The sequence below is a fragment of the Numida meleagris genome, chromosome 6 (genome assembly GCF_002078875.1).
Source record: "Numida meleagris isolate 19003 breed g44 Domestic line chromosome 6, NumMel1.0, whole genome shotgun sequence".
Lineage (NCBI taxonomy): Eukaryota > Metazoa > Chordata > Aves > Galliformes > Numididae > Numida > Numida meleagris.
Genome location: NC_034414.1, coordinates 30,790,421 through 30,812,601, shown reverse-complemented (window position 1 = coordinate 30,812,601; position 22,181 = coordinate 30,790,421). Strand labels below are relative to the sequence as shown.

At 35.9% G+C, this 22,181-nt stretch overlaps 2 protein-coding genes across 13 annotated transcripts in view; one reads left to right on the top strand and one right to left on the bottom strand.

Moving 5' to 3' along the window:
- RYR3 (ryanodine receptor 3) overlaps positions 1–5,991 on the top strand; it is a 159,178-nt gene extending 153,187 nt beyond the window's left edge. Inside the window, exons 98-102 of the mRNA XM_021402263.1 lie at positions 1,643–1,799; positions 2,788–2,852; positions 2,963–3,063; positions 4,757–4,808; positions 5,360–5,991. Of these exons, the coding sequence (XP_021257938.1) occupies positions 1,643–1,799; positions 2,788–2,852; positions 2,963–3,063; positions 4,757–4,808; positions 5,360–5,455 (471 nt within the window). The 3' untranslated portion in view covers positions 5,456–5,991. The remainder of the gene's footprint in view (positions 1–1,642; positions 1,800–2,787; positions 2,853–2,962; positions 3,064–4,756; positions 4,809–5,359) is intronic.
- AVEN (apoptosis and caspase activation inhibitor) overlaps positions 1–22,181 on the bottom strand; it is a 101,740-nt gene that overhangs the window by 3,727 nt on the left and 75,832 nt on the right. The window contains exons 3-10 of one of the 12 annotated variants that reach the window (XM_021403193.1): positions 12,206–12,276; positions 8,983–9,078; positions 7,952–8,297; positions 6,668–6,798; positions 5,247–5,282; positions 3,977–4,081; positions 2,211–3,291; positions 2,022–2,095 (exon numbers count right to left, since the gene is read on the bottom strand). In XM_021403193.1, coding sequence (XP_021258868.1) covers positions 6,680–6,798; positions 7,952–8,297; positions 8,983–9,078; positions 12,206–12,276 — 632 coding nt within the window. In that variant the 3' untranslated portion in view covers positions 2,022–2,095; positions 2,211–3,291; positions 3,977–4,081; positions 5,247–5,282; positions 6,668–6,679. Of the gene's footprint in view, positions 1–2,021; positions 3,292–3,976; positions 4,096–5,246; positions 5,283–6,337; positions 6,799–7,951; positions 8,298–8,982; positions 9,079–12,205; positions 12,277–22,181 lie in introns of those variants that run through there. The other 11 variants (XM_021403186.1, XM_021403190.1, XM_021403191.1 and 8 more) reach the window with 11 other exon arrangements.

The window sequence follows — 22,181 nt, the reverse complement described above, 5'->3', positions numbered from 1 at the left end:
TTCATGTAGGGACAACACACACTTAAAGTACATGGAACAAGTTTCATGACAAACTGGACAGCCCTACAAAAAGCAGCTGTGTTACTGAAGCATACATAAAGAACAGTTTGATCCAAACATTTGCAAGCTCTTCCTATCCTTATTTATGTTACATAAAATATATTATGTTAGCATTACGCCCGCTTCAGCCTGCTTACAGCTGATAATTTAGTCATGAAGAAGTCAAGGGTGAGTACAAAAGGGAGTGTTAAAGGGAGTGATAATCTATCGTTAATATTATTTCCCTTATGATTTTCACCCATTGCAACAGAAAAGAAACCAATGATTTTCTATGTCATAACAAAAGCTATTCTACAGATCTTCTTGTCAAGAAAGTGGCACAATTTCATGTACTGGAAACTGAACATTTTGAGTTTATAGATACCTTGTTTCTTTCATGGAATAGTCACTTCCTGCTTTAAGTGCAAACAGAGAAAGATACCTCAGAATAGAGGTGTGCCATAGATTTCAACTAATCATTTTCCCTATTCTTGAACTTTCTATGAAACAGTTAATGTAAGTCACACGTACAAACGATGCGAAGTATGAAAACTGTCTGAGTGGTATCATTTTAAATGATCCCTCTGTGGTTTGAACATAATGTTCTGGTCATAAAATGGATGTACTAGTAATAGGAATCATTAAATTTTGTCACACTTTGCCAAGTGAGGTAAAAAACCTAAGCTGGAATTGATTTAAATGTGATTAAAATAGCAAAGATATCTCACGTTAAGAGTAAGGCATTCTAGAAGTGGATGTATAGATTTGTTTAGTGTTTGCCTGTGAAAGACCAGATTTCTCACGTCATGATAATTATTTAGCACCACAACTGCTGTCTAATGTGACTCCAGAACTGAAGTTTGTCTCAGAAATTTCCATTATTTTTCACTCATATTCTATTACCTAAGGTGGTTTACAAAATTCTGTAGCTGATTCATACAGAAACATTACATAGATAGACAGATTCTAAAGTGTTTACATAGTTTAAAAAATCTAATTTTTAAAGATCATCCTATGAAGGCTTCTACGTTTAAAGAATAAAACACACAGCACCATTTCTATAAAGTGATTTCTTTCACATCAAACTGAACAGAGCCTGTTTCTGAGATCATAAATAATTTTAAATGTACTAAAACAGACATCTAATCGTGCAAAATAAAATTATCCAGAAACCACTTAAGCACAGACAGATCTACCTGCTGTGAATATATCAACATTCTATGGCAATATTTCTTAAATTCCATTACAAGACATTAAAAGATGTCCTCTGCTTACTCAGAGCAAGTTTGAGCCTTAGGAATTAATAGTAATGGGTATAATATAGTTGAATAGTACCAAAAAGAAGAACTATGCCCCCTAAATGGTCTTAATCTGTGAGACTTTGGGAATGGTGAGAGGATAATACACTTGATGCTGATTCCTACCTCTTTGGAAGTTTACTTGAAGATGAAACCACACTAGTTAAGATGTTTAACAGATTTTTTGGTTCAGTGTGCGATACGTGAGGAACGATATTACCTCTTCTGTTTCTATAACTTTTGAAAAAGAATTAGTAGAGCAGAATAATTCACGATAAATAAAATTTCCCACTTTTTTTTTTTAGTGTTACCTATTCCACATGTACGTGGGTGTAAGAGCTGGTGGTGGCATTGGGGATGAAATTGAGGATCCTGCTGGAGACCCTTATGAAATGTATCGAATTGTCTTCGACATCACGTTTTTCTTCTTTGTCATTGTTATCCTACTGGCCATTATTCAAGGTACTTTCACTTATGTTAGCAGAAACTGTCAGAATTTAGTGTACTTAAGTTCTGCAGTGCATTTAAATAAGATTTATGTTTGAGGTAAATTATACAGTATTGCTTTAAAGGCTTATTTCTGAGCTTGTAAGGTCATTAACTCTGAAAGTTGTAATTATAAACTTAATTTATAAATAATGCATTATACCAAATATTACACAACGTACTAGAAACGTAACTTACCTGGATTACAGCATTTATGAATATCTTGACAGCTCTCCAGCAATGACATAGCTTGTGGAGAATCACTCTTCCTGCTAAAAATACCATTTAAACTTAGAGAGCCTTACTGTAGGCTCTTTTCACAGCATTACTTTGGAGCTAGTTATTCCTCTTGGGTTTTTTCTCTGACAAGGCATCATGGCCACATACCCATTTCCTCCCTTCTTCAGAGGATGATTTGCAGTTCTAATTTCTTTGCACTTGTGGCTTGCAGAGAATGAGATGTATATTGAATGACTGTCAGTGTTGAATACTCATTGTATAAACTGTCCTAAGGTTGCAGGAAAAAAAAGTAAAACAGTTTTCAGGCAGTCTAGTGGCAAAGAAAAACTGTAAATTGTCTACATTTTTTAGACATTACAAATGTTGCAGTACCTCAAATGACCTAACTTTATTCTTAATGCACTGGAAGTGAAGGAATAATGCTTGAAATGTGAAGCAGCATCACAAACTGATTGGAGGGTGGGAGCCAATTCTCCTTCACTCAACAAAAAGTTTTCCTTAAGAGAAAGTAAGAGAAATTCTCACTGCTGAGAGTGCAGTATAAATGAATAGGAGACGGCTGCAAATTGATACATTCGAAATGGAATTATTCAACCTAGACAGAAGTATGCCAAACTTGAAATAGAATGGAGGATGTCTATCAGAGCTATTTTTTTCCTCTACTTGAAATAGAAATATTGCTAAGTACTTTACTTAACTGTTGTAACCTATCTGTTTGAAATAGGTCTGATTATTGATGCTTTTGGTGAATTAAGAGACCAGCAAGAACAAGTGAGAGAAGATATGGAGGTATGAGAAGAACAGTACATTTTTTCATTTCTCTTACTAATCTAGATTTTTACAGCTATAATTGAGTATTTGAGTCATAATTGATTTGTAAACGCAAATTGTGTTTCCAGACCAAATGCTTTATTTGTGGAATTGGCAACGACTATTTTGACACAACCCCACATGGCTTTGAAACACATACTCTGCAGGAACACAACTTGGCAAACTACCTGTAAGTATATTTTACTATTGGAATTATTATAACCATACCTTTCAGCTCAACAGTAATTTAGAAGCACACACTGTTGTGTGTCCTAAGACAGAGGAATACTTCCATTCCTTTCTGGTTTCCCCTCCTATACTCTGAGCTGTTGGTTATCTTTAAAGTGCTTGCTCTACATGAGCTAGCTTAGTGAAAGGATCTGAAGGCACATCAGCCCCTTCTGTCTCCTTTTATCCTCTGGAAGGAAAACCACATATGTGAAAGGGTAGAAAACAACAGTTTACTGGCTAGTAAGTTGTTTTAGTCTGGAAGACAATTGTTACTTTCTGGGGACTTGGTAATGTTGATGAAACCACTGAAAATTGTTGCTGATCTAAAAATGTTACTTCTCATTGCCTGCAGATTAGAGAACACTGAGTGCATCTAGAAGAGCTTATGGTAGCAGAAGGAAGGTCTTTGGTTTCGTTTCTATGAGTTTTGTTCAAAATAATAATGAAAAAATGCATTTCTGGAAAATAAGCTACAACAACGTACAAGTCTGATCCTATAGTTTCTTACCAGTAGTGCAGCTTTCTGAAACTACTAAACAATTGGCACTAGTACACATTCAGACTATTGCCAAGACTCCCAAAACAGTGGTTTCCTACTTTCATTAGTGAACGTAGAACAGATCAAAGAGGGTTACTGAAAAGTGAATTTGGTGGTATTAGTTACCCCTTCAAAAATTATAACTACATGAGCATCATGCCAGCAGAACCAAAGAGGCTGAACCAGGAAGCCCTTCTATAAAGTCTGGCTCTGGAATGTGATATTGTATCTGAGCTTAAAAAAAAAACAACAAAACAACAGCGTGCCTCTTGGTATATATGTTACATTATTCCTTACACAGTAACTGACTGCAGAATCAGTACACATTACTTACATGAGTCAGGTTTCCTTTAGTATCCATAGTTTTACCAATCTACAGCCTCCAAGCTTCTCTTACTATACTGGATCATTTGACTGGCATGTGGGATCCTGTCATTCACTGTAAATTAAAAACTGTCATTTTCTTAATATTAGAATATACAGAGAATAATCTTTCTATGCAGGTTGCTTTTTAATTAGAAAAATGTTTTTTAAAGTCAGTATATGTTCCTTTTTTAAAATGAAAAATATCGATTCTAAATGCATTTCATCAAAACTGGCTATCTCTCTAAGAGCAATGTCACATAAAACAGACCTGTGTTAGTACTCTACAGCCTTTCCAGTTACTTCAATTTTGTACATTTGAGCACAAGCAATACCTGAGATAAGATAGGTGCTACTTGGCTGCACCAAGATTTCCAAGCCATCAGCCATGTAGCTTATAAGATCGTAATCTATCATACTTCGTGCATAGATGCTATAGGAACTTCTTCCAACATAGCATAGTTAGAGCACATAAGAGCTGTATACACAGGCCCAATTCAGGCGTTGCTTTCAGCACTGAAATGAAGAAACTGCTGAAATACATTTTTCCACTTCTACAGGCTCTACAGCTGTTAGCACTTTCACAGGAGAAGTCCCTGAGGATAGCATTTTCTTCTTTAAAATATCCAACAAGCCTAGGAATGTCATTTATTTGCTGTCTGCCACCAGGAACATCAAATCCTATTCTAGGAAAGGTTAGGGGAGAGATAATGTTTCCTGCATTAATATCTGTTCCATGCGCTTGTTTCAGGTTCTTCTTAATGTACCTCATTAACAAGGATGAAACTGAGCATACTGGCCAGGTGAGTAGAAAAAATAAAAGATGCATCCTCCTTCTCCAGCCTTGTAGCTACGTACCACCAGGTGGAACTGACAAACCACCAAGGAGTGGAGACAAATATCCCACTCCTGAGATTTCTGAGGAAGAAAAAAGGACAGGTGCAGCAGCGTGCTGTCCTATCCAGCACTATACTGTGCCTAGAGAAGACAGCTACAAGTAGTTAAATTACTATACTTAGTCTATATCCATATATACAGACAGTATATGAACACGTGTAAGTTAGGTCCTAAATGTAAATAAGCAAAATAAATAAGATATATCTTATTTCAAAGAAGCTGTTATACAAATACTGTGGAAGTACCTTATAATTCAGTGTTTTCCAAGGAAACTAAAACACACTTTACAATGAAGATTGTAGAGGTTTGCTCTGATAGAGTTGGACTGATTAATTTTCACTTACCTGCACAGTAACTGCTTACTGTTGCAATTTAGAGCACTGAAAGAAGTTAAAATCAATGTTAAATATGAATGTTAAATATAAACCTTAATATAAATGTTCTTTATCATTTTCAGGAGTCATTTGTGTGGAAGATGTACCAAGAAAGATGTTGGGATTTCTTCCCAGCAGGAGACTGCTTCCGGAAACAGTATGAGGATCAACTTGGCTAATATAACAAAAGAAATTATGTATTCACGAACTGTTAAGATCCAGTATATAAACTTCTTTCCTTTTCATGATGTAAATTCTCAGCCTGTATTAGCTTTAAATGTCTTTAAACTTGAAGACATACATAAAATTTGAAACAATTTCTTAGGCTTTTTGTACGTACCACGTACGAAACCGGTCTTCTGTTGGAATTGTAATTAGAAAAGAAAAATCTATGCCAAGATCAAAACAAGCCTTCCAATTTGAACGTGGTCTGATATTATAACAACTTTTTAACCACGCTGTTTAACGTAGTGTTTGGTAAGAGTGAAAGGGCTAAAAGATGTCTCAACTGTACAACGTTTGACATTTAAGAACTTGAACATCAGAGAAGAAGTACTTTAAGTGCTACCCCGTTTTTGCCCCACAATATTTGCTAGTGAATGTATTAAGACATAGCTTGAAAAGCTTTAAGCAGATAAAAAGAAACATTTTCAAACACTTCGTTGACCTTGAATCATTAAGTGCCTTAAAACCTCCGTAGACATAGCTATGCAAACTTTTTATTTGTTAGTGTTCTAGATGAACGGATCCATTGACTATTGCTTATGTCTTTCTGTATGAAACTGCACTTGAAGTTTGTTTGTATACAACCTTCAATAACAGCTTATTAGATGCTGCTGTTCCAAGACAAACCCTGTATCAAAATGAATAAAATCTAAATCATAGGCCAAAATAAAACAATGCTCTGTGGTCACCTGCAAATAGAAGCAGCAAGGTTTATGCATTTATTTTTCTTCTAGTAGAAAGTAAGTGCCCACTGCAATAAAATATTGTAAACCAAATGCTACCTTTGTAATTTCTAATTTTTTCTACAATACAGAAACGCGGCATGATGAAGGTGATTAAAAACATGCATTTGTTGTGCATTCATCACTTTATTTTAAGGACTGCATGTAGCAAGTACAAGCTGGAACAACTGCTCTGGCAGTTTGCTGCAGCCTACATTTTAAGCAAAGAAAATCCCAACTTCATCACAAATTTTAGGTCTCTCTAAGACTGTTGTAGTCTTGGACACTACTTAACCAGTCAAAGCTAATCAAATTTTGGTGGCACAGAATTTCAGGTGCCTGCAAATAAAACCAGGCAAGCGAAACAGATAAATGAAATAAAGAACAGATAAAGGAGGATCCCACTTCCTCTTTGACGTTAGCTATATTCATTTATTCACGTACGGAAAATTGGTTTCAGGAAATCATGCTGTCCAGCCAATCCTCAAGCTCTTCCTCAGTAACAATTTTGGATGTATTCTGCTCTTGCTGTGGTGCTGCACTTTTCTCTTCTGGCAAATCTGCTCTTGGAGGGTCTAGAAAAGCAAAAAGGACAGACTCGAAAATGTGGAAATAATTTTGTACTGTCTCTTTCTCCTTCATCAGTTTGGTTTTTAATTCGTGACTGATTATATTTTATTGAAACACAATCTCTCTTAAAGAATAACAATGTGTCACATTTCAAAAACAGTAGCAACAATTAAAAACAATGAGGAATTTTGATAAGCTCAACCACAGCAATACAGCTTCCACCCGATTCAGTGGGATGCAGGACATGATCCACAGCAGACAGCTTCTAAGTGAGTGAACCCCTACTGCAGTCTATTCACAATCCTGACATACATACACAGAATTCTCCTTCACGTAGGAGAACAGCAGGAGACCACAACAGCAGATCACATTGCACATTTGCATGATGATCATGATTCCACATTCTGATGGCACTGTTTTCTTAAGGGATTTACACTGTGCTTTGGTGTGAATATACCACTGGAATGAAAGATTCTCTTCAGAGACAAGGCTTACTGTATTGCACATGGTGATATTTACGTTTTCAACTATCCTTTTGGACTTAATTTTTAACACAACAAAACAATCATACACAAAAATCAGAGATGCTAAAAGTTCCTTTACATTGTTGTAGCATGGGGAGAAGTACAGCTGTTCTCCATCAGAGCTAACAGATAGTAGTACAGATTCCCGCGGCTCACTGCATTTCTGCAATATGAAAATTTGCATGTGTACTGCATCTGTTAAAAAGTTCATTTTGTATTATCAATGCTAGTAAAGTTTGAAAATAACACTTGTAGCGTTATCAGAAATAGCTACCAGTTCTTCATTACATTATCACAGAGAACTAAGGGCTGATAATGTTACATAAAAACTATATTTTAATCTTTCACTAGCTAAAACTCTGTAAAAGTACTTTTATTAAAAAAAATAATCAAATTTTGCTGAATCATAAGACCAATGCTGTTCTAACGGAAGAATTAATGCTTAAAATGAACATCATGACAGAGGTGGAACTTCAGGTGAGTGGGCCAGAGCACAGCCCCAGGTAAATGAAATGCACTACACAGAGATGCTGGTAGCAGTACTGTTGACTTGCAAGTAAGGACTTTAAAAACACCACTGAGAAAGAGAACAATGAAAAATAAATAAGGGCACTGGAAGGAAGCCAAATCTTACCATTTTCCTTACTCTCCATTTTCAGATCTTTCTCTGTTGATATGTTGTAGGGTAATGCACCTGACACAGAATCAATGGGAGCATCTAGATTTAGGAGACGATCCAGTTCTTCATCCAAATGGTCAGTCTCTTGCTTTGGCAGCAGATGGGCCCTCTGAAATGGTTCTGCTGCACTTGTCACAGGACCATGTTTAGTTCCAGGCTCCGATGAAGCAACAGAATGACCAACAGGCTGGGAGACGAACGCCATTTCCCTTTGAGGCAAAGACTGTTGAAATAGCTCTCTCCTCTTGTTGTCTTCAACAACTTTAGATTTCATCTGTGGAAGCTCTATGGGTGTTGATGCCTAAGAATACAAGAGAAGACTTCAGTTTCTAATTATTAGACGGAATATTGAAAAATCTATTTTTTTCCTCTCCTTGAGCAGATGGACCTTTTTTCTGCTTTTGTTTTTTAACTTGTCTCATTCGTTCTTTTCCTCTTATGTTATTATCTTCTGTTTTCACAGCCTGAAGAAACACTTCTGCTAACATTCTATTCCATAATTTTCTTTAACCAGAGCATGCTTTCTTCACTTGTTTGACTGACAGTTCTAGCTGTTTGAACACAGACTAAGTTTAATTCACAGAACAAACATGTATGTTTGTATTGACTCTCTGGAAGAGTAAATCAAATGTAAAATAACTATCTAATTGGAAAGAACATGAAAGCACTTTCAAAATTTTATTGCAAGTTTTTAACAGCTGCTAAAAAGAGAAGCAAACATAAAAACATCAGAATAATTCCATGTCACTCAGATACGTGGCTTGACGTCCAACGCACTGCACACAGAGCATTTTGTTTAAAGCTACCAATAAAGCACAAAAAGGGCTGATACAGGGGTCTCCCACTTCGCATGATAGTCTCAAAAATATATTTACTTACGAAATGCATTCACGTTACATTTGAAAACCAGGTTTAGAGTAAAAATTCTACCATAGATTATATCATATAAAATATTTTCACTTTATTGTGAATATTCACAGAGTTACCTGCACAAGTTCAGCAGCTACATTCAACCTCAGATGTAGAGGCAATTCCTGAAGGGCCTGGGCCAAAGACTGGCAGTCAACAGAAAGCGTAGATAACTGAAATGTAAATCAACACACAGCACGCTTGTGTTAAAAGAAAATGAAAGTATTAACGACGTCAGCATTTTACGTTCCTTTCTTCCACATTCTGTAAGAACGTAAAGACCAATTTAAAAATACACAGTATCTAAAAGACATTGGCAATAATAGCAGGAATTCACATGTACAAAGCATTTTGGCTAAATTTGGCTAAACACCTACAAAGCAAATCATTACTTAGTTAAAAACAGAGGATGAAGTTTTAAAGATACATAGGGAGCACTCCTTAGGCAATGCCTTGAAAATCCAAAGTAGGAAACAGTTCTGCAAGCTGACAATGACTATGGCTTCTGCACATTTGCAAAGGGCAGGGAAATCATATGAATCCAATAACAAAAAATTGTAAAAAGTCAAATATCATTTAATAACATTTAAGTGCATTTGGGAAGCACCATGTACACTTGCAAAAAGATTAATGTGAATAAAATATTATGAAGGTGTAAATAGGGACAGGGAATAAGAGGTAAGGCTGATGATGAAGGAAAAAGAGTAGCTGAGAGATAATATAATGGACATAGGAATTCAATATCCACGTAGGTATTTCACTATAAGTGGTGTTTGAATAAAAAAGAATGAAACAAAAACAGATGGATGAAAGCAGTATTTAATGAATTATAAACACTTCAGGGCATGTGCAGCTATTTGTGCAAGAAAATAAGCAGAGGAATACTTTGCTGCTGGAATTGCTGGTTCTACTGAAAAAAAACCCAAACAAATAATTACTACTTGTTTGATTTTTAAATTGCAGCATTCTGAAACATTTCTATTGTATTTTACCAACATATAACGAAGCAAATTCAGGTTTGCTTTTTGTAAAAATGAGTAACAACATCAAACTGTCGGTGTCACTGTTACAACTCAATTCCACAGTTTTCCAGACTGCCGCTCTGCCATTCCTTTCTACAAGTAACAAAGAATGGGAAATATCTACTCATTCTGCAATTATTCGTATGCCTTTTCTGCTTTGTTTTGTTCCCACACAGTAACTTCAGTTTAATAACTTCTTGTATGTGTGCAAACCGGCAAAGAACTAGAAGCAGGTCAACTAAGAGGCAAAGGCAAGGAACTTGCCTGTGGATTTCAGATGAAAAAAAGATTGAATCCAGCTTTCAGGGAAAAAATATGGGCAAGAAACTTAAAGGCCAAAGACCAGAGAGAACATGAAGAACTAGCTCATGCTATGAAGCCACCTGGGCCAGGGTTCTGGGACTAAAACAAGAAGTCAAAGACATGAATCTACTTGAAGCACAGAATTAGAACGGGGCAGAATGAATGATTAGGAGTTAGGGGCAGAAGCAAAAGAACATGCCCACCACGACACACTTCACAATTCAGTGCCGGACCAATTCCCAAACTGTACAGTTGCTGCACTGGTAGACAGAGCATCTCTGAAACTGACTGGCAGTGCAAATCTTCACTCTGCTCACAGTGGCTTCAGCATATAAATAAGCTAATATGTTCAGATCAGCTAAACGTTTTAATGATGAGTCTAGGAGGAAATCATGAAGAAATTAATATTCTGGATATAAACAGAGAAAAGGAAGCAAAGGTCACATGCTGTACTACTGGCATCCTACATACTGGGAAAGGGAGGAACCGATAAGAATACAAAATCATTGAAGGATCATATCCCACTGAAAAAAATATGAGATGGATTAAAAAATTGCTGTGTTAAGCCACTTGGTTGTATTTCCTCATCTTAATTTGACTTTACAACTTTACTGTAACTAAATATTAGTGCCGCTCTAGGAATAATTATTTTCAGTATTTTAGGAAATAAGCAGCAAATGTTCAAAATTCAAATATGTATAAATGTTTCAAGAGAGACTCAAGCACGGCTCTTTAGCAATTTTAAGAAAAGCTTCAAAGACAAAAGCTAGCAGGGTGCACTTGCAGCCCAGAACGTGAATAGTATCCTGCGCTACATCAACAGACGGGAGACCAGCAGGTAGAGGAAGCTCATTGTCCCCCTTTGCTCTGCCCTTGAGAGACCTCATTTGGAGTTCTGGGGCTCCTAGTACAAGAAAGACATAGAGCTGATGGAGTGGGTCCAGAGGAGGGCCACAAAGGTGGTCAAATGGCTGCAGCACCTCTCCTATGAAGAAAGACTGAGGAAGCTGGGCTTGTTTAGCTTGGAGAAGAGAAAGCTGCAGGGAGACTTCATTGCAGCTTCCCAGTACTTGAGGGGAGCTAATAAGCAGGAGGAGGACGGACTTTTTACATGGGCAGATAGTGACAGGACAAGGGGGAATGGCTTTAAACTAAACAAAGGGAGATGTTAGGTGTTGTCGTAGTAAGTAAGAAAGAATTCTTTACTCAAAGAATGGTGAGGCACTGGAACAGGTTGCTCAGAGTGGTTGTGGATGGGGCCCTGAGCAACATGATCTAGTGGATGGCAACCCTGCCCATGGTAGAGGTTTGGAACTAGATGGCCTTTAAGGTCCCTTCCAACCCAAGCAATTCTATTATTCCGTTATCTTGCAATAATTTAGGTGGATTATGGAAGGAAGACAGCTTAAAGAGTAACACACTTTCCACTATCCCAGTATAAAAAGCAGTACACTACAGTTTCTTTGCTCTTATTTGTATTAGCACAGAGAATCCGCATACAAATAATTTCAAACTTTGTTGGGTCCCACTGTCATTTTGGAGCTGAAGTTTCCAGTAGAGGACATGCACCATTAATTAGAATTAACGAAAACACACTTTGCAGTCAAATATGTGAATATATTCCCATAGGTTTCATTACAGTGCTTTTGCTAAACGATTCTCCTGACTACTCTTGAAAATGAAGGTTGACCTTATATGTCAATGGAACGATGTGACTTATTCCCCTTATCTGCCCTTCTCTGGACAGATGTGTGTTCTTTTCTTTTAATGCAACTTAAAAACCTAGCCTGCTGCTTTGAACGTTCTTCACTAGGAAAGAAAAGGACAAGACTCGAGCCTCCAGCATCAGAAACAAATTAATAAACCTATCTACAAATTAAAGAGTACTGTTATTGCGTTATACCATTTGCTGCTGAAAGCCCAACTGCCTACATAGCCTGTGCCAAGCAATTATCTGTACAGAAAATTTGGTTACCTGCTTACAGTATACATTTTCTGTATCCCAATCTTTCTCTTCAGCAAATCGAAACTGCGTAAAGGAATCTCCTACAAAAAAAGAAAAAAGATTTTAATTTTTAAATAGCAAACTCCCTGTAAGCTCCAAATTCTACAGAAATATGTTTAATCAATAAACCTCAAATTTTCAGCAAATTTGTGTTTAATTTGAATGCTGCCTGCATTCAAAATAATAAACTTCTCTAAGCACAACTGAATGATGTTTTAAATTTCTTATTTACAAAACAGTACTGAAAAAGGCACAACAGATTCCAAACTGAATGAGGTGGTGCTAGGTGCCATGATGACGTGCAAGATCTTCACTGACAAGTCTCAAGTAAATAACAGTAAGTTTATGTACAATATTCTGAGAGTACATTTTACGAGCAGCTTTAAATGTGCTGTAGAAACATTTTTTCAACAGGTCTCTTCCAAAATGGATTACAAAAACATTCCAGACATCAGTTTGTACTGGCCCAGTAAATGCTTCCTGTTGTTTGATAGTTAACTCTTCAGACTTTCTCTTCCCTTACATGAGCATGTCATAAAAAATGGCACTGAAGCCACTGAAGCTAAAGCCATATTTCATATATATAAGGGACTGAATAATAAAAAAAAACAACAGCAACAAAAAAACATTAAATAGGGCTAATTAAACTACATATGTAATCTTAGCTATGGGATCTTCTAATCTCCTGCCATGTTGCTCCACGACAGTAGGAACCTTCTTTTTGTACAGGTAAGCATAGGGTGTTGTTTTGTTTTAGATACTATTGCAGTAATAGTACCACACTGGGTTGCAACAGAAAGTCCTATCAGTTTATTTGCTGTAAAAATACACCAGAATTCCAGGAAAAAAAAAAAAGAATTAGCAAGGACTATCAGAGATGAAATGTGAAAGATTATGGTTGCAGAGGGAGGCAGAATCAGATACAACCTCCAACGAATACATAATCATGTAAAATTGGAACTACCACAAAAACTTCTTACGTTCTTACATGCTAAACCATTCAATTAAAACAGTAATTGAATTATTTTATAACATTAGTTATTCACAGCATATGAGCAAAATAATAACTCTGGAACGAATTATTACTTGTAAATAACAGACAATATTTCTATATACATATACATAAACACACACACACGCACACACTGAAAACTAATATTCAGTCTTTTCAGCAAGGAAGTTACACTTTCAGATGCTCCTATTGAATATATCACTGTTAGTCTGTTCTAAAATTTGAAAATGAATCATTTTAGATTCTGTTCATTAAATGAGCAGGTTCCTTCAAACTACATATGTAAAAAGGGAGGTGTGGGGAACACCTTTAAACTTCTTTTGATAAACTTGCAGTAAAGAAATATGCCATAAAAATTATCAGGAACAAGAGAATCTCAAGACATGATAATGACCAAAGAGCGAGAATAACACAAAGCACGTATGTTGCTGATGCAGAGCATGGGATATGTCTTCTTAGACCGTGCAATTTTCAAACAAACAGCTGTTTCTGGACCTCTGTACAAATAGACAGTAGACAGTTGTTGAATTATTGTGTGAAAGAGATGAAATTTGATCCTGAGAATTTCAGATTACCTGAAGAAATATGGTATTTTGTGTGCCTAACTGTAGATTTAAATGCTTAACTTGAAAACTCACAGTTGACTCACTGCTGACAAAGGTGCCTGCCTTTTCATTGCAAACAGCGCAACTCTAAGTAAATCTCTCTGTCAGAGCATCTACAATATTGCTCATAGGTAATAGCTAAAGCAAAAAATTTAAAGGAATCCAGATTCACTCTTCATTCGCGATTTTACAGTAGATAACAAAAAGTGCAAAGTAATTTGACTGCTCATATTTTAAAGGCTCGATTTAGTTGCACATGTAAAGAAGTTATTGAAAAATAATTAAACCAGGTGATTCTCAGAGTCCTGATACCATTAGAAAAACAAAGTCACATATTTTCTTCAAGACAAATTAGTAAAATTAAACAAAAGGATGAGTTGGATGCTCCAGATATCTGAGAGGGACCCGACATAAGGCAGCTAAAGAAACCTGCTTCACCAGGAAAATAAGCTAGGATCAAGAGCTGGCTTGTGATTCTCTACACTCATAAAGTCAGGAATTATTATTATTATTGTTACAGATCCACAGATACTGTAGTGCTGAATTAAAGGGTATGACTTAAATGGCCGTTTAACTAGGCTCTTAAATAGATTAACAAAGCATGTCTTTCAAATGGAAAAGCAGTAACTACAATTCATAGTAGCACATTTAATGCAAATTAGGTTAATGAGAATGTTGGTCTAACCAATTATCTTTTCATAAATTTCTTTACCCTGAAAATAACTTCCTTTTGTGTCATGAATACTAATCAAACATCTTGCAATGACTCAGAGTTCCTTCCACCATAAGAATTGCTTTTCTTCTTTTGAATTTGAAGAGTTTTTATCTTACTTACAAACATTACTTGGTCTCCAAACACAGAGCAGCTAAAAATAATGCAGTCAAGTAAACCTTGCGCATCACTTTCAAAACAAATCTTAACAATCCTTTTTATAAAATGCAACTTTGCTATAAAAGAATAGCAGATCTGAAGCACCGTACTATCCTAACACTTGAATATATTTTAAAGCTATATCAATTGATTCAAATTGAACGCATGTCTGAGCCTCATTAGCCCAATTATCTCTTCATACAGATATTCACTGAATAGCAGAAGCAAACAAATCTTCCCTGTAATCTGCAATAAACATTTTCTAATATGTGAAATTACATTAGTATGAAAGTTCAAACATCAAAAAACACATTTCAGTGTGAAAAGACAACGACCACACCAGTAGCATAATTTTGTTCACTTTAACTCTCTAATTCAGTGAAAACAAAAGACAAAACATTACTGAAGACAGAGGCAAAATATTTGGTAGTCTTACAGATCATGAAACAGATTGTCAAACTGGGAGGAGAAACAAACAATGTAACGGTGGCCTTTAAAGACAACCTCAGAGGTACAGAAGCACACGCACAAATACAAGAATCTAAACAACTGTTTTAAACAGAATTTATCTTCTCCTAGACAGGTATCAGACATTTTTATGAACTCATTTGGGATTTTCCAACCTTTGTTCATCCTTCTCTTATTTTACTATGGCAACCCAAGCCTCTATCTACAAGTCTGTATGGTCAGCTAAACTATGCAATGAATTCACAATGGCAGCCAGCGGCTGAGCAAAATAAACCACAAAACTACAGTTCAGGTACATTTGGGAAATTAACACGAGACCCAAAACACCTCAAAATGCGTCCTGTGCCCAGTGCGCTAACCAAAGTTCTTTCTGAGTTACAAAATGAAGAAGATTCTCTCCAAAGATAAAGAAGTCTATCTTCATTCTAAAGATTTTAACCAAATTTTCCAGGTTTTCCCTTCTTTCTGTATTGATCCCCAGTTCGTTGCTATTTAAGAAGAACGTAATGTCAAAACAAGCTACCTGCCTCCCTTCAGTTTCCTTCATAGGATTCGAAAACACAAGAGGAAACATGCTATTTTTAAAGTAGAAAAAAACAATAGATCCTCCAATTTAAAATTCTTCTGTGGGGAAAAACAATCTGAATTGTTTAGGCATGCCTGACGCTTGAAATGTTGTCTAACATCAGCAGCTCATATCGGAATCTGACCAACTCTCTTGAGGAGTTGGGATGAAGACAAGCAACATTTTTTCTTTTATTAGCAGAAAACTTCATATAGAATATCCAAGACAAATCCATCAATCAGACAAAAAGCTAGGGAATTAATTTTGGATTTATGAATTTTGAGCAAATGAATGAGCAGAAAGAGAAAACTACAGCTTACCAGACATTTGCGATGAAAAGAGTGAGTGCATCTTCCTCAAACTGGAGGAAAAAGCATGAGGAAGCGCTCCCACTCATCCGTGCTGTGGTGTACTCTAGCTAGAAGATTCTGGAAGCAGCAAGAACTACAGACCAGGCACTGTGAAACGTCATCAGTACCAAAAGATTTTATTATTTTTTTTAATCCTTACACCGTATTTCCAATGTTGTGATTTACAGAGCAGTCCATCTACTACTACTGCTTGTTCTAAATAACATATCTTTGGATCAATACTACAGAAGACACTGTTTTTTTCTCCTACTAAAGATGACTAACCTGTATATAAATGGATAACAAGTATTCTTCCAACCCTAGATAATCTGTTCTGCAAGGAGTTTATATGAATAATTTTATACACATCGTGTATAAGATATAATAATTTGGCCAAAACAAAGTAGTGTATGTTATATCAGAGCAGACTTCTGTGGAAGACACACAGCCCTTGTAATTATGTCACTGATTTCTATTTCTACATTTTTAATTACTTTACTTTGATAGAATACACACGGTAACAATTATCTTTTACTATGACTAAGGCTGCAGTGTTCTACTTATGCAATTTGCCATAAATGTAGACCGGGTAATAGAAATTTTCAGAACGTGGCAATACAAAAACAACAGATAAAGACTCTGCAAGGAATCAGCATCCATTAATTTTCTTCAGATATTATTTAGAACAGTCTATTTCAAGTAACTGCAAAGTCTGTCTTTATCAAATGCGTGGCAGTTATTTCCAAACAACAGGCCTTCAGCACAAATACTTCAGCGCAACCTACATTTTCCCTGGCTCTGCTATTCACCAGTAGATTGCACAGGAAGGTTCACCAGAAGGTTCACACAATAGTTCAGCATAAAAGTCTGAATTACCAAAATTCTAGAAGAATATTTTATAGCATGTTCTTCTATTGATAGCAGTAGAAGACCTTGAGCTCTCTGCAAACATACTGAAGTCAAGGATACTTGCGTCCTTCACTGTGAATAGTAAAGCATATTTGTAATCAAGATTGAGGAAGACAAATGTTCAAAATTAATTCCCTGGCACAACTATGCAGGGCTACTAGTCACATTAAAAACGACAACAACAAAAACATGCAGATCTGACCAAACAGCAGGATCATCTGATCAAGGTTAAATCATACACTCAAAATTTTAAATCGTCACAGATAAACAAATAAGGAGAGGTCTTTGGAAACTGGTGCCACTTCTGGAACAAGAAGTGTCTACATAGGAAGAACAGAATGAATTTAACAGAAAGGATCATGAAAGCAAGGTTACATACCAGTTTTTCAAATGAGAAGGGTGAAAACAACCAGTCCCAGAGAACATAATGGTAAAAGAGAAAAAAAAAAACCAACACAAATTCTGTGGTTTTTTTTTCAATAATTAAAAACTAAAGCAGAAGTTAACAACAGTCAGGAAAGGAAAAAAGTAGAAAGAAAAAGCTATTCAAAGAGGTTCAGAGAAACAAACAGTAGTAACCGTGCTTCTGAGTGAAGACAGGTGACTAAGAACAAAAGAGAAAAAAATGGACCCCTTGGCCAGTGGTGCAGATGCTACAAGTTTCCATGGATGCAAGAAGGGACAGAAGGAAAAAGCAAGAACTTGTGAATACAGAGATTCCACATCTGGCTCAGGAAGTCTATGGGACATAAAGAGTTGCAAAGTAAGAAAGTATTTGGGAAAGCATTATATCAGATAGCATGCTTGGCTTACCCAGGTAAGATGGGAGCCTGCATCTAATTAAACATAACCAACACTAAACGAAACAAACATCTAGTTTTTACTCACAGAGCTCTACAAATAGTTATCTTAATTAGTCATCTTTTGATAGGAAAAACAGAAAGGAAAAGTAGGAAATGCACAGATTTATTTTTATTCTGTACCTAAGAGGTCTTTTGAATTGTTTCAAGTTTTACATCTGCAGCATGTATAAGGAGAAAAAAAGACATACGTCCATCTACTGTATCGATCATACACGTAACTGTATAAATAGCATTAAGCCAGCTCTCCACTTTGCTATTAACTTTTGCACATTTTCTAAAATGTGTCGCTACTTTTAATGTGTAATTTCTTCTTAGACACCTGAAAGTGATTAGTCTTGCAGCAAATGCAAGCAGATTGCAGCAAAACTGCAAAATATTAAAACAAAATGCGCTGAACAACAGAAGTACATTTCAACCGAATGCAGCTATTCATAAATACCAACTCCATCTTCTCCACTGTTCCCTTTTTTATTGAATAAACATTAAAATGATATTTAAGCGTGAAGTTATTGATTTCCCAATAGATTAAACAAACTTTTTATTAAGTTTAAGCTAGTCAACTTAAATATTTACATTTTTCTTGATGCGTTTTGACATTTTCTAGTGTCATTGTCCTCGGGTTGCTAATCTACAACATACTTAGTGATTTTTAAATGTCAGCGCAACCAGCTTGCCAGATTAGACAAAGTATAAAAATCCATAGTGCATGCTGGGTTTTGAGCAGTAACATTGAAGAGGACTGAAAAAAGGCAAAGATGACCAGACTTCTTAATGCAGAAATACTCATGACCAAAGCCAGCTTACTTATCTGCGTATCTACTTATTTGCAGTAGCAGCAGGATAACATGGCAGGGGTCTCTCCCTAAGGACAGGGACAAAACTCTCTTGGATGAAAGGCATGCACATAAACATGCTGCGTGGCTGATGAACACCGGCACAACCCAGCAAGGCTGTGGTGTCTCCTCCTTGGAGAACTTCAGCAGATACCTGGGCATGGGCCTGGGCACCCTGCTCTGAATACTTTGACTTCCCACACTTCTAAGTAAGGATATTGTGAGAAGTTAAAAATATATATATATATATATATTCCATAACTGAAGATATAACCTCTGCACTTTATTCAGGAAGTTTCCCTATTTTCCAGATTTCTCACAAAGCCTAACTTCTACAACATTTCTAATTCCAAATATAATAAATGCAGTACTGTATCTAACAAGATAAGGTTTTAAACTTTAACAAATGCTGGCTAGATCACTAGTTGTTGGAAAGCTCAAATTCAAAACTCAGTTCCTGGTGTGAACTTGGCAGAGAGCTCTAACTCCCAAGCTACCGCTTCTTTTGGAGATAGCTCTTCTCAATTCTGTTCATTATGTATATTTGGATTACTGATTATTCTACCTCCAGAGTAAACAGTGCATTCAAGTATATCATTCTAATGAAGCTGGAAGACGAGAATATCACACAGTTGATTATATCAGATATATTTTTGTACTTTCCCGCTTAAGAAAACTGAACTAAGAATATTGCATTGTACAAATTTACAGTAGGACAACCACTGTTTTCTGTAGATATGCTGTCAGAATATTTGGTCTGAAAACTTCAAAATTATTCAAATATCTTTCTTCTCTACAAAGACCAGTAAACAAAACAACTGTTCCATGTTGTGCCTCCTTCTAAAAACATTCTCCTTTTCAAAGAAGCAAACCAAAAAAGACAACCTTAGAGCAAAAAAAGAACAAATTTTAAAATACTTTATTTTAAGCATCCTGCTATTTTTGTTCTGATAATAGTGACGAACTTGACTCAATTAGAGAAAAAAAGTCTGCCAAGTATTCAAGCTTCAATTTTAAGCATTTAAAGCCAGTCAATTTTTGTTGATGGTACACACAGTCTTTGACAGCCCTTGCATTGTTAGAATTTCTTAACCCAACAAAACTGTTCAAAATTTTTGTTAGCACTATTGTTTCATTCCTTACTCTGTACTTCACAGACTATTTACAACAATACATGCAGTTATATAATCAATAAGTAGTATTTATGCTGTTGTGCTGGATATTTTTAATACATCACTTCAGAAGCGTTACAATATTTCAAGAAAGCAGAAATCACTATTCATGAAAGTTGCACAGGACGCCATTTCTATGAGACTTTCCAAAGCATCTATAATTTATAGATTAAGGTGTAAGCCTAAAAATATTCAAGCACTTTGGTACACCGAGTATGAAGCTTGGCTTTCTTGTAGTTGTGAAAGTTTCTGCAAGATATAACAAATCACACAAATAACAGAAGCTTGACAAGATTTTTATGTTTAATGTAATGAAACATCAGAAGAGATGCAGCTTCAGAAAACAAGACACTGGACAATTTTCCTCTGATATGTTAATAAAATGACAACGATTAAAATTAGCAAAGAACAAATCTAGTAAAGTTACATTTCTGAAAGGACAGAAAAGCCTGGAAAGTGTTTGCATATGCAATGTACTCCTAACTCTGCAAGGATATGAAGTGTAATGGCTTAGAGAGTTTTCAGCATCAACTTAAAACTAACAGCAGATTGCTAAGTGTTCATTTCAGATAAAAAAGTACAAGCAAACAGCACACTGCATTTCTTTTACTGAAGGCTGAGGAAGCCTCCACATTCTGGGCCCTCTTTACACTTGTAAGAAAAATTATCTAACCACAGAAGCTAGAAGTTTATCTTTGTTTTTTCTCTACAGAGGAGTTTTCCCATTGCTACAGATGAATTGTTCCGTTCAAAGCTTAAAACTCAGTGTTAATAGAATTAAGAGTTCTGTAAAGTGAAAAAGAGAAAAATAATTGCTTACTATCTACAAGTCTTTAGGCCATGTTAAAAATGAAGTTTTTACACTTACAAGCTTCATCTCATGTTTTTATCAGGTTCTTCGGAAGTATTCCAATATATTTATCACAAATAAAGACTGGGTTAGCTCAGGTACAAACACCAGTATCTCCAGCACTGGGCCATGAGCTTGCCTGAACACACTACAGCAATTCACACTCTGTAACTTACAGTACGTCCTAGGAACGTATCCTGCAGCCATCTTATGCAAGCACTCCTTGCACGGCAGTAACATGAAGTACAACTGTCACACAAGTCGGTAAACATGCAGAGGTTATACAGAATGATGAACTACAGTTTTGTGGATGACAAACATCATTTGGGCTACATATTTATTGCTGATACACAGTGATTTGCAGGTCTGCATAACGCATAATTATTTTTCTTCAAGAATCTCCTGCATTCATATAGCACAGGATTTAAATGTGCACTCTAGCATTCAATTTTAAATATTCATTTAGAGAATTTGCTTTCTATAACAAAGGTTGAAATGGTATAATCAAACATTAAAAAAATAAATTTTAAGTTGAACGTAACAGTTTAACTACTGCACTAATTCAATTGCATACTATATATAGTGGCACCTACGAGTCTCTGAAAGTCAAATTAAAAATTTACTTGAACTGTCAAAGCTCACCTGCACTTTATAGATGATTTTGGGATGTGAACTGTTCTAACCTGCCAGCTACAATTTTCTTAACTAAATCTAATCCATTATGAGTCACTGTAGAAATTAAATGTACTGCAAGACCAGCTTAGATAGAAGACTCAGAACTAGGAATTAGTGCTCATTGGTGTGAAAAGCAAAACCAAAGAGAATTTGGGAAGATCATACACACTTCTTGTAAAATTAATGCTTCAAGTTTAATCTCAAAAACTCCTATGCCCCCCAGATTTGGAAAGAAACATATCACAAAACTCCTAAATAAATGTCAGAAGGAAGGAAAGTATGCTGGGTTGTCATCCAGTTATACTCGGCTATCAAAAAATAGATGTACTTTTAGAAATGTTTTTAATTGCATTGTGTAGTAGCATAACATCCAAGATTAAGAATTCATCAGTATTACACCTAAAAAAAAGGTAAATAAATGCAGCAATACCCTTAAAAGCTGACACGTAGTGCATTTCTGATTCCACAAAGATGAAGGCACAATAGCTGAATATGACTCACATTCAAAATACACTTACAAAACATACTGTCAGCTTTAACGGAATTTATTCAATTCAGAGGAATAAAGAAGGCTTGGCAATTGATAATATTAGAAACAATCTTCTATGACTTCTATGACTAACGAAATGCTCACCAGGAAAGTTTGGAAAATGCCATCTACAGAATTCATGACCAGTCTTTCTGTTTGTCTTGCATGCATTTCACTGTGAGACTACAAGAAGGATAATAAAAAGGAGACAGAAGTCATTGGCCTCATGTTAAGCCAGACTTAC